Source organism: Leptosomus discolor, chromosome 13 (genome assembly GCF_034619465.1).
Source record: "Leptosomus discolor isolate bLepDis1 chromosome 13, bLepDis1.hap2, whole genome shotgun sequence".
NCBI lineage: Eukaryota > Metazoa > Chordata > Aves > Leptosomiformes > Leptosomidae > Leptosomus > Leptosomus discolor.
In genome coordinates, this window is record NC_141403.1 from 15,971,104 (window position 1) to 15,986,311 (window position 15,208).

At 39.5% G+C, this 15,208-nt stretch overlaps 1 protein-coding gene across 1 annotated transcript in view; it reads right to left on the minus strand.

The window, feature by feature from the left end:
* Positions 1–3,685: 3,685 nt before the first annotated feature.
* Positions 3,686–15,208, minus strand: part of PTPRM (protein tyrosine phosphatase receptor type M) — a 475,520-nt gene continuing 463,997 nt past the window's right edge. Inside the window, exons 32-35 of the mRNA XM_086472548.1 lie at positions 12,204–12,329; positions 10,217–10,380; positions 8,005–8,140; positions 3,686–3,739 (exon numbers count right to left, since the gene is read on the minus strand). Coding sequence (XP_086328674.1) covers positions 3,686–3,739; positions 8,005–8,140; positions 10,217–10,380; positions 12,204–12,329 — 480 coding nt within the window. The remainder of the gene's footprint in view (positions 3,740–8,004; positions 8,141–10,216; positions 10,381–12,203; positions 12,330–15,208) is intronic.

The window sequence follows — 15,208 nt, forward strand, 5'->3', positions numbered from 1 at the left end:
ATGAGCAATGCCAAGGCGCTTAAGGTTTGCTACCTCCATTACAGCCTCTCCAGGCCTGCCCAAAGGAAGCTGCCTGGAATAGCTGCTGCTGAAAGCGTCAATTTATCTTCCTTGACACACCTCAAAGAAGAAAAATCTATTTGTGTCTTTGCTACATGTTATTAAAAGGCCAGTGTTGACTGAGAAGGGGCATATACAGTAGGCAGTTAGACCTGGAGGAACACCCACATACAGTGAAATGAGAAGTGAACATTTCAGAGATATTAAAAGATAAGCCCTAGCCAGCTGAAGGAGAAATCCAAAATGAAGGTGGTCTTGATGCTGCATAGTGCCTTTCGATCAAGTCTGTGGAGCACAGAGACCCTTTTGAGCCACACTGCGTACAGCTGGGTAGGAAGTTTTTCCTATGCTTTATTTTTAATCTTACTCTATGTGGTCCTTAAGCTTTGGATTAGTACTCTGTGAAGCTACCCTGGTAGTGACAGACTGATTTTGCTGATAAGCAGCCCAGGAAGCTGCCAGGAGCATTGCTGTTAAAAATACAGATTACCTTCATGCGATCACCTCTCTCACCACCCTCACTGCTGCTCTTTCAGAATAGCTTAGCAAAAATCATCTACCTGAAGTCCTGGAGAGATGACGAGTTGGGTGATACATACAGCTAACCATTTAAAGTATCTCTTTATTCATTTATGTACCTCTTATATACTGGGGATTGAAGGAAACATCCCTTCCTCTCTTCCTCCCGAACTAGGACTGATGTCTCCGTAAGTTCTGCAGCTCTGCTGGGCTTGTAATCGTGTAACTTTACTTCTGAAAAGGGAAGTTGGTTTGTGAACTCTTAAAATGTCTGTCACTGCTGTTCTCTTTCTGTTGTCTCCTCTAAAACGCTGCCCTCCAGGTAACTTTCATAAGCTCTGTGCTGCTTCTTAAATACCTGACCCCCCATGTTCATCTCTTCTTTCTGCTACCTTCTGATTCCTTACGTTTTCCCTGTTCCTAACTCCTGAAGTCCTCATCTGTTTTTTCTTCTTGCCACAGTATTGTTTTACCTAAGCTTGGATTTCTCTGTCATTTGTATTGATTGATAGCTGTAGTATGAGAATGAGGACAAAAAGCTGCTGGCTGTGCTTTCTTTAGCTGGCTCCAGTTTTAAGGTATCATAGTTCACAGAATGTCTTTTGGGACAACATCACACAGACTCTGTAACACAGATTTGACTATGCCTATGTCAGAAGAATGAAAAAAAAAGTATCAGTGAACCAATAAGAAACACTGCAGAACTCTCTCCTTCTCGTCTCCTTCCCCCCCTCATCCCCCAAGACCTTCCTGTGCAATGTATGTCTGCAAGAGTACAGCAGCTGAAATAATGTCTGGCAGACACTGGCGATCTCTGTCTTTGGGAGAGCTTGCCGTGATTCTTGCTGCATTTCAATAAATCTCATTCACATTTGGGATCTCATTGCCTGGGTCACCTTCTGTCCTAGGGTTCCTTCAGCACACCTATCCATCTTACTTACACTTCTTGAAAACATCAGGAAATACTGGACACGTACATACGTATTTCAAAAAATAGACCATGGAACCCAACTTTTTGGTGTTCCACCATTATTACAAAGAAGCATGCTTGGCTGCCATACTTGGTCTGTCAAGCTGGTTGTGAGGAATACGATGTTACAGGTTTGGATTTTTGTTTCCTAACACTAGGGTTTCCAAACGAATCAGAGCATATTCTGCAACAGGCTGAAGTGCTACGGGGTATATCTAAGGACCATCGTTCTGAGGGCTGGGGTTCTTTTTCCCAAGTTCTTCAGTACCTCTGTGCAATTTATAGCACTGGCTGGTACCTGCCAATTACATTTTAAAGCAATTTTAAGAAACATTCTTTCCAGCTGCAGAGGAAGCCAATCCTCATTTCTTCAGATCTGAATTTTGAAGTGGCTTTGAACTGGCAGTTGACAAGCTGTGAGTCATTCTGTCCAAGTTGGATCTCTCAGATTTAGAGGTTCTCAAACATTTTGACTGATACATTTATATAGATACTGCCCCCATTCCAGATGGCTAAGACATTAAAAGGATTTTTTTAAGAGATGAAATACCGTGCAGTCTGCCGCTTCCTTGCATTGGGTTTCCCACGTAGCTTTGGAAGGCTTCGCTACTGAGCAGTTTCTCTGGGTGAAGTGAGAAAGATCTGCAGTTCAACGGACGGTTCAGCAAGCCAGTGCTGGCTCATTCCCCTTTCTTGCTGCTTTGTGGCTGGGCTTCCTGCATCCACGAACACGAGGCAAGTCTCAGCTGGTTCAGACACCGTCCAGATGCCGTGCAGGTGCAGTACAGCCACCCTCAGGACAGGCAAGAGCTTTAGCGGTGTAAACCTGCCCACTGGCAGTACTGGTAACATCCCTAGGAACAGAGCAGGTTTACTCCCTGTTTAACTCCCCCGGTCATTCTAGCACTGGTATCTTTAACTCGAGGAATTACTTCCCCCTCACAGCAGTCATTCTGCCCAAGAACAAATGCACCATCACCCCTTTTGATGGTGAATGGCAGGGCATGCTCAGGGCTGCAGAGGAATGCTGTGACAAGCCTCAGCATTGCCAGCCCCACATCATCTCTTCTTCATACAGCAGGGCAATTTTCAGGTTCTGCTTTTATGTATGTGCATCTTTAGACCTACAGTTCACCTTTTTTATTTATTGGCACATCTTGCTATTGGCTGGATCAACATTGCATCACACAATAAACACACTCTGGAGGTAGCTCAGTGTTTACAAGAATTAATCTGAAAAGAGGCTTAGTTGAAGGCACCCAGATGCCAAGAGATACTAAATTAAACGAGATTTTATCACGTATGTAATTATTTATTGAGCTGAGAATCCATACAAGGTAAACAAATGTTTACACTATCATACAGTAAGCATTTCCAGGGCTTAATAAAAATGATTGTCACTCACTGTGCTTCACAAAAAAATTCATTTTTAATGAATAAATAATTTGATGAAATCAAAAAATATTTACAATATAAACAAATGAAAAAGCTTTGGATATATTAATCTCAGCATCCTGTATTTTGCATTTCCTAACTGTATTTCTATCAAGATTCTCTCTCTGAAATGGTACAAAGTGGATAGAAATTACAACTCAACGAAGTTAACATGATTTGGTACATGTCTTTCCTTTAGTTCAGGTAAGCTACATACGATTCATTTATTATGCATGTGTTAGAATACAAATATAACTAAAATCATATATTATCAAAATGCCAGACAGCATTCTCCACAGAACAGAAATGTACACTAGGCTGTGACAATAACTAAGAATCACAGGCAACGAAATGTAACAGAAAAGTACAAATTCCTTCATAAGAATATAATTGTGCTCTCTTATTTACCAGAGGACTATGCTGCTTCACCACATCAATGGCTACGTATGAATACAGTGTTCAACAACTGCCATGTGGTTCGGTGTACGCTCATATGGGTGTCAAGCAGCGGCATTATAGTGGAAAACGGGCAGTGCAAGCAGTTTTATAAACATCTTTTCGGGCTCTTAAAAAGAGCCAATTATACAAAGCAGTATAAGCATGACACCGAGAAGTCTTCATCTCATTTACACAGATATCATGAAGCGATTTGCTTTGTTTGTGGTGGTGAAATGAGGAACTTTGTCTGTGCTATTTATGCAATCAGCCAGAATTCAAGTATTCCAAAGCCACTTCATAGCAGAATTTGTATTGATCCTGAAAAATCAAAAGAAAACCGCAAAGTCAGTTATTGAAGGAACTTAATTAAGGGGATCAATATTTCTCCTCTGTTAAAATTATTTACTATCAGCTGTTGTCAATGGGAACCAGTTTGCAAATCCAATTTGTATTCAGGTAAGAAAATCTTTATATTAACTAGACAATAGACACTACACACAGTAACTTATGGTACTGCTCATACTAGATGTGTATTTAGCTGCTCTAATACACTTGTATAAGAAAAATTGACTACACGTGAACGAATTGATTTGCAACCCTTCTGTCATCTGTCAAAACGCCCGTGTAGCACTTTACCAGAATTGGAGTTATTGAAATTCCTCCCTGGAAATGTTTATCTTAAAATAGACCCAGTGTCTAGTACTTCCCAGATCGCAAGTTTTATTATAATGTCATTCACACACTTGCTACATTTCAGGGCAAAAGCTGCTTACTGTTCCTCCTCTACGTGCAGCCCAAACCCACGCTGAAATACTGTCAATAGGCCAGTGAGATGAGGCCTGAGCTAAATTAACTGGATTAATTCCAATTAATTTTTAGCAATTAATGGTGATGCGTAAGTTAGGCTCTTAACAGCTCTTCTGTTACCCAGGCTGTTTTCAGGTGCCAACCCTGTGCTTCAGACAGAGACCTGCTGGTTCTATTACTGCTCGGAAACAGGGCCAATCCCCAGGCAACACGCACACCCAGTCTGCATCCTGCAGAGAGGGAGGGTCGGGACTTCGCCCCCTTCACATCTTCAGCAGTACAGAGAGGCCAATGCTTTTGACTGGCCCTCGCCCACTCTGCAGCTTCAAACGAAGCAGTCCCTGATGACTTCACATATGCCTCTTCTGTTTTCATTCGTGCTACTCGCCATATTTGCAAATACTACAAACAATTAAATGAAACAAAAAAGCTGAAAGAAGTAGTAGGTGCGGGTTCCCTGAATCCAAGGGCTATGGCTTCTGAAAATTCAGTTTGGAAATACCTGCCAGTTTTATGACTACTTCTGCCACTGAAATGCCTCTCTCTTATGCACTTTCATCAATTAATAAAAGATAACTGAGCATGTACTATCATACAGGAACAATGACAGACTTAACTAGCTGAACAGCACTCAGCCTTCACCTTCCCAACATCGCAAGGAGGAAGATTACAATTACAGTTCAGACGTATTCTCCTTTTCATTGAAGCAAACATTTTAAAGGATTAACATTTTTGGCCTGCACTTGTGATACTGGGTCACATTTTAGCTGAGAAGAGAGTCCACCTTAACATTTAAGAGACCAAATAACATTACAACAATTGAAAAGCCATTAACAAGCACGGACAATTTCTAAGTTCTTTTGTCACTTCAAAAGAAAACAAATCTTAGGTACTCGTATCACTTAAGTTATGAATGAGTTGTATGTGAGGTTTTAAGACCCTGCAGGGTTCTATAAACTGCTTGTGTCTTCTTCAGAATGAGAAAAGATTACAAAAGAAGAAAGGTAAGAGAGGAGTATTATGCAAATTATTCCTTTTCTGCTTTTATTGCATGCATGTTTCTAAATACGAGAAAATTATTCTGTAACTACATAACAGATCAAAACAAGGGGTCAGCCACTCATCCATTTCCATTTTTCCATGCTCATTTTATGCTGATTTACTGATCCAGCAGAATAACTGTTATTTTCAGTAAACTGAATACCTGTCTTAAAGAGCAGACATATATTATTTCCCTCTGTGTTCACTCATGTGTGTCCTTTGTACATTTTTATTATTCATTTGATGGTGGATATTAGAAGTTTCTTTACATTAGCTCACTTCAGAGAGGTATATTCATATTTTTTTTTTCTAGGACACCTATTAGTAGGTCCAATAACATTTATCACAGAATGCTTTGGGCATTCTGTAATAGACATTTTGTAATACCATGCGTTACCTTTGTATGATGGCTGAAAATTTAATAGATTTCTATATTGTATGGATGTGGCATTCAGACTTTTACACTTGCAGGAAAGCCACAGGTTTCAATGAAATTAAATGAATCTGTAAGTATGGACTGTAAAGATTGCCCTTCATCTAGTCAGAAAGTGCCTAAGAGGTATTGATAAAACAGTCTTGAAACTATTTTTGTGACATACTGTTACCATTCTGAGCATTTCATCTTTTACCACAGAATTATACGAAGGTAGATGAATATTACTGTTCTCATTTTTCAGATACGGAAACTGAGGCAAAGACACATCAATATAAGAAAGGTCATAAAGGACAAAGTCAGTAACAGGATCAAGAAAAGAATGTAAGCGTCCCAATTCCTTTTTACCATGAAACAATTTACATGGAAATTGAAACCTTCCTAATTCAAATATTTGTTCCTACAAAGAAGCAGACCAAGACTGAAGAGATGGGGTTCTAACTCGGCTTTGTCAGTGAATTACATGATAATGGGAAAAATCCTGATCATCCCCTGCCTTCGTTCCTCTGTAAAATAAGGAAAACAATACTGATCTCCTTCACAAGTGCTTTGAAATCTCATAAGGAAAAGGCCTTACAAGGCCTCTTGATGCCGTCCAGACATTCTCAATACTATCCTCAATTTACTAAAAGCTATTTTTATATTCTAAAATAATACATTTAGCTTTTGGTTAAAAAAATTCTCTGCTGAAAAATGGAGACAGCTGCCTGACAAATCTATACCTGGAGAACCGTCACAAATGGGAATTTATAGAGAGCATTTTCTTCAACTGTATGTACATCTTCACACGGGTAATTTTCTTTTTATTTCTATAAAATAAATGAATAAGAGATCAGTGAGTTCTGTGGACTTGAGCTCTGGAAGAAGGGAGAAAGCAGGCCTGCCAAGTCTCTATCTGAACTATACTATCTGAATGAAGAAGTAGGACATTTTTCTTAATATCTAGGAAATAAAAATGTATGGTTCTCAGCATGATGATCCTCCTCCTGAGAACAGAAACTAGAGGAAGAGGAGCCAACTAAGCTGCTCCCTTCCACCACTACAAAAGCTTGATAGTTTCTCACTGATATTCATAGTTCCACACTGCTGGCTCATGGCCCTGTCGTGCTGCTTGTAAACTCCCTCCTTTCTTTACACAGCTGGCAACATCTGTTTTTCTTTCCATCTGCGATTCCACAGGTAGGACAGATGGGAGGACTGCAATCGAGGATGTGGTGGGAGATGTTCTTTTATGGGACAGATGAGGCGCAGTGATACGTGTGGTGGGGAACTGGCTGGCCCTATCCATCTACACATGGCCTGAAAACCTCCCAACAGAAATTCCTGCTTTCTGCCCATTCACCAGCGCGTTCTCCCCCAGATCTCAGCAGCTCATCTGAGAGAGGGGGATCTCTCCTAAAATTACAAGAGGCTGGACCAGCTCTGTGAGATGTCTCCTGCCTCACCCTGGGTACTCTGAAGAAAAGATGAAATACGACCCAAGGTTGTTTAACTAGAGCTTGCAAAATTAGCTCAGATAGGTTTAGCATCCTTGAAGCTGCCCAGATGCTGCCTCCTCCTGCCTGTGATGCTAAATTGAATACAGCTGCCTCTTAAGCAGCCACCTCTACCACAGGATGTTGTAAAAGTGTCTTTTATAGCCCAGGCTTCAGAATAGGGTATCGTGCTACACCCATCTCCAAGTACAGAACTACACACTGGAGTGTAAGAACCTGCTGGTTTAAGCTGTTCTGCAGCTCTTGTGACATAGCAGCTGGCACTTCAGCAATTCTCCATTTAAAAAAAAAAAAAAAAAACAACTCATAAAACACTCTCTAGGAAAATAATTGCACATGGCCCCTTGTTTCTGAACTTCTTTAATCTTTCTATGAGATAGAGCAACCATAATTAAATGCAATATTCTGGATGTCAAACTGAAATTCATGGCTTTGATAAATATTAGGCGATTAAGCTATTTATAAAATATATAATTTGAAAATCTGGCATTTCATTTTACATAACTATTATTTCTACCATGCAAGGGCTGCTCTCCACTTGGCTCAGCCTGCTAGAAAAGAAAATTAATAAGGATGTTCGGCTGAAAGTTTAAAACTCTTAAAAAATTCAAATGAACAGAGACAAAGTCTCCTTGGGAAGAAAGCAGTGTAAAAATACTCTTATAAGTGAAGTGACTTCATTATCCCCTTTGAAAATGACTTGCTTGCTTTGTGAACAACTCCCACTGCAAATCCTGGAAATCTTACTGAGTCTTCTGAGAAAAGGGAACATTTTCTATTTAGTGCTGCAGTTAAAAAGCACATACCAGAAGGTCCACCATGTTAGGCTTATTATTCCTCAGTGTCTTCACAGCATGGAATACGTCAACAGCCCTCTGATGTCGAAGCATTTCACAAACAATACTGATTGCACAAAATGTCCCACTGCGACCACCTCCATTCCTACAATAAAAATGATAAAATGGCTCAGTTACTATTGACTCTACGTTACAAGTCCTTACAGCACCAGGGACGGCTGCAGAAGGCATGCGTTCCAATAGGGAGAAACCACAGAACACTCCTGCCTCCCAAGGCTGACAAACTATGACTTTTAATTGGCATTAATGGGCTGAAAGATCTCAAAGCTATGACTCAGAATTCAGCAGGCTGAAAGCCTGGAGGGAACTGAATGAGTTTTGCACCACCCTTCAGCGAACACCTGAGACAGCACAAAGAGGATGCTAAAATAAGGACAAGGTACTTTTAGATTCAGTTTAACACCCCTTTGCACTGTAAACGCATGAGGTTGCAATCAGCATCAGGCCTGGAAATGTTACAGAGAAGGTGGATCTTTTGAGTTCTTTTATTCCAAAACCTGGTGCTTTCCTCCTGGACCCAAAGGCATGTTGGAGGCACAGCAGAAGTGCCCAAAGTCTCACCTGTAGGAGCCCTTCTGGTGGCTCCACCGTTAACATGGCACCAGGTGGTGCTGGATATGCCCCTGGCTGATGCGCGCACTCGCTGGCAGCAGGCAGAGGGGCTGGCTGCCTGGCGATGACTACTTTTAAAAGTGTATGTATTCCCCCTCCACCCACAGTATCAAAGGATGAGAACCCGAAGTGACTTGCTAACAAAGAAGCCAGGCACAAATGTTCATATGCACGATCAAATACAGTATTTAATAATACTTTATCCCCAGTTATTTTTAATCTTTAAGAGAATCTCTTTCTTCCTGCAAACCCTATTATTTCTACAGCTATTCTAATCAGAATCTTTAGGCTGCACTTCACCAAAAATAATAAACCTTAATAATTACCAGAGTGCAGACTAGTTAGGTAGCAGGTCTTTCAAACCAGCTTCGCAAATGGTTGATTTTCAAAGGAAGACACAACGTCGCACATCTGTCACATCCAGGCAGTATGAAAAGAATGCTCTCTGCTGCCAAAACATTGCCTGATATTGTGGGACTCTTTGAGAATTTTAATTAAAATAAAGTCATTTAAAAGGATTATATTAGAGCTTTTTCTTTCTTTACTGCCTGGAAGTGACGCATGTGTGATGTTGTACAACTATTTAATATCATCAGCCACCTCAGAGATAACAGTAATTTGCACTTCAAAAGGGTCTTTTCAGCTAAAGATCTCAAAACATTAATTAATCACACTGCACAATGCTCCTTTGATGAAAGTATTATTATCCCCATTCTACAGATGGGGAAACTGAAGAGCAATGACTTGTTCAAGGTCAGTGATAGTGGGAATTATTAATACACTCTTATATTTCGCTCCATCATTCTCACATTGGGTCTCAACTTCTGAAAGTGTGTTAGCATGTGCTTTTCCCGTTAGCCTGCCCCTTCTCCATCATGGCAGCATCTCTAAACAGATGTTTACAGAGGAAGAGGGATACAATTTCAAGCACTGTAGACTCGGTCTCAAAAGATCAGCTACTGCTGAGGGCAAACAGCGTGTACAAGTATTAAGCCATATCAAAAGAAGGATGGTGGCAGAGTGGATGAGAGTCTGCACCAGTGGAGCACAAAGGTCACAGGAGGACAAAAATATATACCATTATTAGAGGAAGGTAAGGCAATTACAGGATCATTGTAAACGGCCTATCACACCACTTTTACTTCTGTGCTTTATGTCTGGGAGAGGAATGACCCCTCCAACACTACTTATCTCTACAGTCCTTACCTGGAGAAATAAAAGGTACGTTGTTCTGAAGGTACAATTTTGATTTACTCTGAGTAAGTATGCACCTTTTCCATTTGCAAAAGTCACTGGACATCTTTATACAAAATAGAGTTAACTTTACCCATCAACTTTTCACAGGGGTCTACCAAGGGACAGAGAGGGAAACTCATGAATCTACATAAAAAATTATACAATTCCTCTTGTATTCCAAGTTTTAAATGAGCAGTTGTATTATTTATCCAGTTCCAGATTAGATAGATGCCTCTCCACCCATCTTTTAAAAGCTGGCACAAATTCTGTAACAGTATTCCCTTACTTTCTCGCTTCTGTGTCCTGTACTTACAAGCAATGTACAACTGTGCGTCCCTCTCCCCCGTTATATTCTTCCTGCCACTTCTCCACTTGGCGGATGAGCTTCAAGAAGGAGCGTTTAGACACTGGAGTGTCTCTGTACATGGGCCATCCAAGGAACTGGAACTGCTGCACCATCCGATAGCCGTCTTGGGGCTGTAGAGATTCAGACAAGCAGGAAAAATAATAGCAATTTTTGGGTACATAATTTAGATATTTGCATCAGTGAGGAAAGTTGTTCAAGCAGATCACTGCTGACAAACTACTAATGTAATTTCAACTGCCCTTGAGGAGTTATGACTTTTAATTTCCAACAGAGTTATTAGAACAAGAGGTTTTAAACAGAGTGATATGCAAATAGACTAGAATAGAGCAATGGTACAGCTGCAGGACCAAGGAAATAATGAATTAATATCGTAGCATGAACTTCGTAGGAAAGAGGGAGCTGCAACACAACTTCAATTATATACCCTTTTTGTTTGTATGCTTCAGCATTTTGAAGAATGTTTTGTGCTTCTGTCCTTTTTTACAAGACAGGTCAAAACCTCTCAAGATATTTTGAGGCAGGAAACATTTAAAAAAATAAATGAAACTCTCAAATGCTTCTGGCTTATAAAAAATCTAACTACATTTTATTTTATTGTGTGTTACTGCAGCAGTCAGAACCCCTCTGGTGAAACGTTACTGAACAGTTGCTTTATGGTGATTTAAAATAAAAAAGGAGCACAGAACAAGTGTTAGTGGTAGAAAATTACAGTCCTTCGAAAAGGGCATAATAAACACACGCATGAAAACTGTTTTTGTAGTCTAGGATTTGCCACTTTCACTTCTGTGCAAAGCAAGGGCATTTTAGTGCCACTCTAAAATGAGCAACACACAGGAATGTTGCATTACAATATTTTCTCCAGAGTAGGAGGTAATAGAGAGGATGTAAGATTAACAAGATAAGGGAATAAACCAAAGTGGATGCAGCATTAGGTATGTTCTTCAATGGGATTTGCCTGCTTTATGTCAAAATTTGCAATCTACTGATTTCCTGGCCAGCTTCCTTCAGCTGACGGCCCCTCTGCCCAAAGCACATCAGCCAGACCCAGCGCCCGCTAAAGCTCACATTAACGCTGCTGGAGATTGGGTTTTTATGTTGCCACATTTACTGTGAATTCAAGGCCTTCACAGTGTTGAAGAACTATCTTGAAGCTTGCAATCTGCTTCCCTGTTCAGACATTGGCCTGGTTTTGAGTGTGTTTTTTGGGGCCTTTCACTGTCCTCAGAGCTACTGGATCTCAGGGCAGTTCCCAACTTTTTTTCAGCAGGGAGTGCTGCTCATTCCCAACTATTCTTCGGTGATGACACCAGTCCATTGTGAAGGCTCCCTCCCTCGATGGGCAGAGATGCCTGGTCTATGGTAGAATCTTTTTTCCACTCAACTTGAAAGGCATGCCTCGTTTAGTCTTCTGTTGACTTTATGGAAGCATAAAAGCTGGATATGAGAACATACTCGTCCCTCTGAAGTGCTTGCACATCTTATGAAGTGTGATTAGCAGGATGGGATCTTCACTAAAGACTAGGACTGGAATTGAAAAACATGCCTTGTATTGGTGCAAAACTTTTTTTGCATGACACAGGATACAAATATGGAAGATGGCTAATTTCAAGCTGTTGAAAACAGCACTGATTTTGGCATTTCTTGGCTACCATACAATCTGAATACTGCATTTATTTCATTTGCATTTAACACACTTGAGATATGCATTAAAATATTTTTTACTTTAATTACACATAGAAGGCTTTTTTCTCATTGATTACGGTGTGACTCAGTTTTGCACCACTGCTTTCAAATAAATAAGCTGAAATGGGTTTATGTGAATTTAACTTTCATTTTTAAATGGGTTTATGTGAATTTAACTTTCATTTTTTGTCATTTGAATAGAGTCAACTCATCTACTGAGACAGAACTGTTTTGCAAATAACATCCTTACTCTGGCTGCATTATAAATTCGGAATATCCGGCTGATTATGTCTTCTTCTAAATCAGCTGATACAAACTCCACCTGAATAGGACCGTGTCGGTGTACTCCGTTTTCTGGCCAGTACTGAGGACACAGCTATAGAAGACCACAAACACAAAAGAACACAGTTAATCACTCTGGACTTGATGATGCCTCAATATACTTTTCTAGATTTTTTTCTTTGTGCTACACTTATTACTGAAATTCTCACACAATATCTTTATGAAATAAAGTGCACCATCTTCCACGAGTTTCAAGCACTCTGCTTTTACTTGTGCAGAACAAGTTTGAACAAATGCCTTTTCACTTAAGTGAACATGCTATTGCTTGCTGCTGTACTTGCCATTCTCTGGTATTTTGAGTAACACATTTCTGACACTCAACGTCAATTCTGCAATAAGCTATGACAAGATGGGGGGATGCTGTCAAATACTACCATGTCTCAGAGACAGCGTGATGCCTGAAGACCAAAGGCATAGTATCTCCAACTGTCCTGAAAAGTTGGTAATAATTCAAGCTACATCAGAATGTGTGCTTTGTACTATGAAGAGCGCATATATTCTCAAAACTCAGGACTTAACTTTCACATCTGTTTCACCACGACTGATGATATCAGCACTGGCCAATATCAGCACTGCTTTACATTTTTAACAACTGCTCGATTTCATCACATGAATGCCAACTGAAAATTGTAATCATGCTTTCTTGAGTGCTCAGAAAACATTACTTCTAGGTATCTAAAGATCACAAAGTAATATTACCATTATCTTGCACAGTTTTAGTGTCTAATAATATCATGATGGCTTAATCCAGGAACCAATTATCATCTGGGTTAATACTTTACAGATTAAACCAACACATGGCAAGGAAGCTTTTGAAGCTAGACTCTGCTTGTCCATTTTTTTTTTTTCCATAAAAAACCTAATGATTTTTTTCCAGGGCTATTTAGAGCAGTTCAAGCATGTAGCTTTTGCAGGCATTCACCAAAATTAAGTATGAACTCATGAAATTTTGTTTGCTTGCAGAAGCATTGATGTCATATTTGGAACTTTATTTCATTCAGTAAAACAGCTGTGGTCTTCATTCTGCTGCATTGCTGTTGGTGATCCAGAGCTGAGCTGACAAATCACATTTACTCCAGATGTTGTTTTGCATTTCTTAAAACACTTAGTCCTCAACAAAGCTGTTTAGAGATGACTACATTTTAGGAAAACATAATCATTTACTACATCAATTAAAAAGAGAACAGGGTCTGATTTGCAGGAGTTCACTTTAACAAGTCAAAACCAGGAATTTCAAGTAGGAAAACATATTTTCATTTATTTTAAACCTCCCACATGATTCGGTTTGCTGAGCAAATTACTTTCCAAATATGTTCTAAAACTTACAAAAAATTTTATTATGAAATATGCCAGTGTACAGGACAGCAAAATCCAATGCATACAACTAATGTAAATGCCAGTGCTTAGAACATTTAACATGTGCACAGTTTAGCACATGCCTTTCAAATACATAGGAATGCCGCTCTAACAGAGCTCTGAAAAATGCTTAAATGTTAATAAGCAGAGCTGTTTGCTGGAGCTGTTTTAGGAAGCCAAGATTTTCAAGTTCTAAAGAAACCAAAAGCATTTAGGTCTGTGCATTTTGCATGTATGTGATGCTAGCGACTCTCTTTAAGTCAGAGTCACTGTGAAGGGCTGAATTTCATTTCCCAATAGAGCATAACAATCCACATAAATTGTAATATCTAAACAGAACTGTAAACACTCCATATATACATAAATAATAATGATAACAGTAATTATTAATAAATCTGAATGTAATGCATGTTTTTAATAATCTGTGCCCTCTCTCCACTTCTGTTTGCTCTGAGGGTTTTGAGATTTATTCCTAATGAAAAGATTGTTACTCACATTAGAGGGAAAGGGTTTAACATACTGCAAAGGCAGGTGCATTAACTGCATATCCCAATAGCTTTTAAAAGCCTGTGAGGCTAATAAATGCTCGAAATAGCCATGCACTATTGTAAATTCAAAACACAGCCCACAAATTAAAAAAAACTCTGTTCAGCAGTCCCTAACAGCCTGACTCCCTCGAGTCTTTCCTTATTCACTCAGAAAATAATCTTAGACTCATGAATAAAAGTTCTGTCTTTCATTTCTATTTTTCTCCCTGTAGACAGTTAAGGGCTTGGAATCAGAAATTCAGTCTTTAAAATAGTGTGTGGATTTCTACACATTCCTTTGAAAGACAAAACGGAAGATTAGTATGCTTTAAAAACAAACTCTTCATGTTAAAAAGGAATAAAAGGAAACATTTTTCTAAGTATGTGCAATGCTCAACAAAGCTAAAACCAATTCTTGATCATATCAAGAAGAAAAACGACATGCAGTCTGCTATAAAAAATAACAATTGCTCTTAACCAATAATTAGCAAATATTTACATAGTAAGGATCCAGATTACCACCACATTATTCCAGCAGACAGCTGGTGCAGTTTGTTGGAACCAAGGAAATTATATCTGTGTAAGGACTTGGAACTGCGCAGTTGTGAGCCAGGCTCTAGGATGGTAAGTGATTAATGCCAGTGATTAAATTGCCAAACCACTAGGTACAGTTTTCCAATTTTCTAAAGAACACGTACAGCATGCACAACTCTTTTGTAAGGTAATTACATTCCCCCATACGTTTCGTGGCCCTGTTTTCTCTTCCGAAGGATGCTTCATTTCCAATCTTGTTTAGTTCCTGTCTCCTTGCTAACAATGTCATTTTGTGCCAGACATAACGCAGATTTTCACACTGGGAACACCTATCCCCTGGTAAGGAGACCAGGTCATCGACCTGTTTCAGTCAGGCTAATGAATAGCTGTTGGCTTCTGTTTATGACTTCTGGCTGTTATTAGAGTATTTCAGACTTGAGTCAGAATTCTACAACCATCATTTTTGGTTTTTTTAGCAGCTCTTCCCAAAGCACGT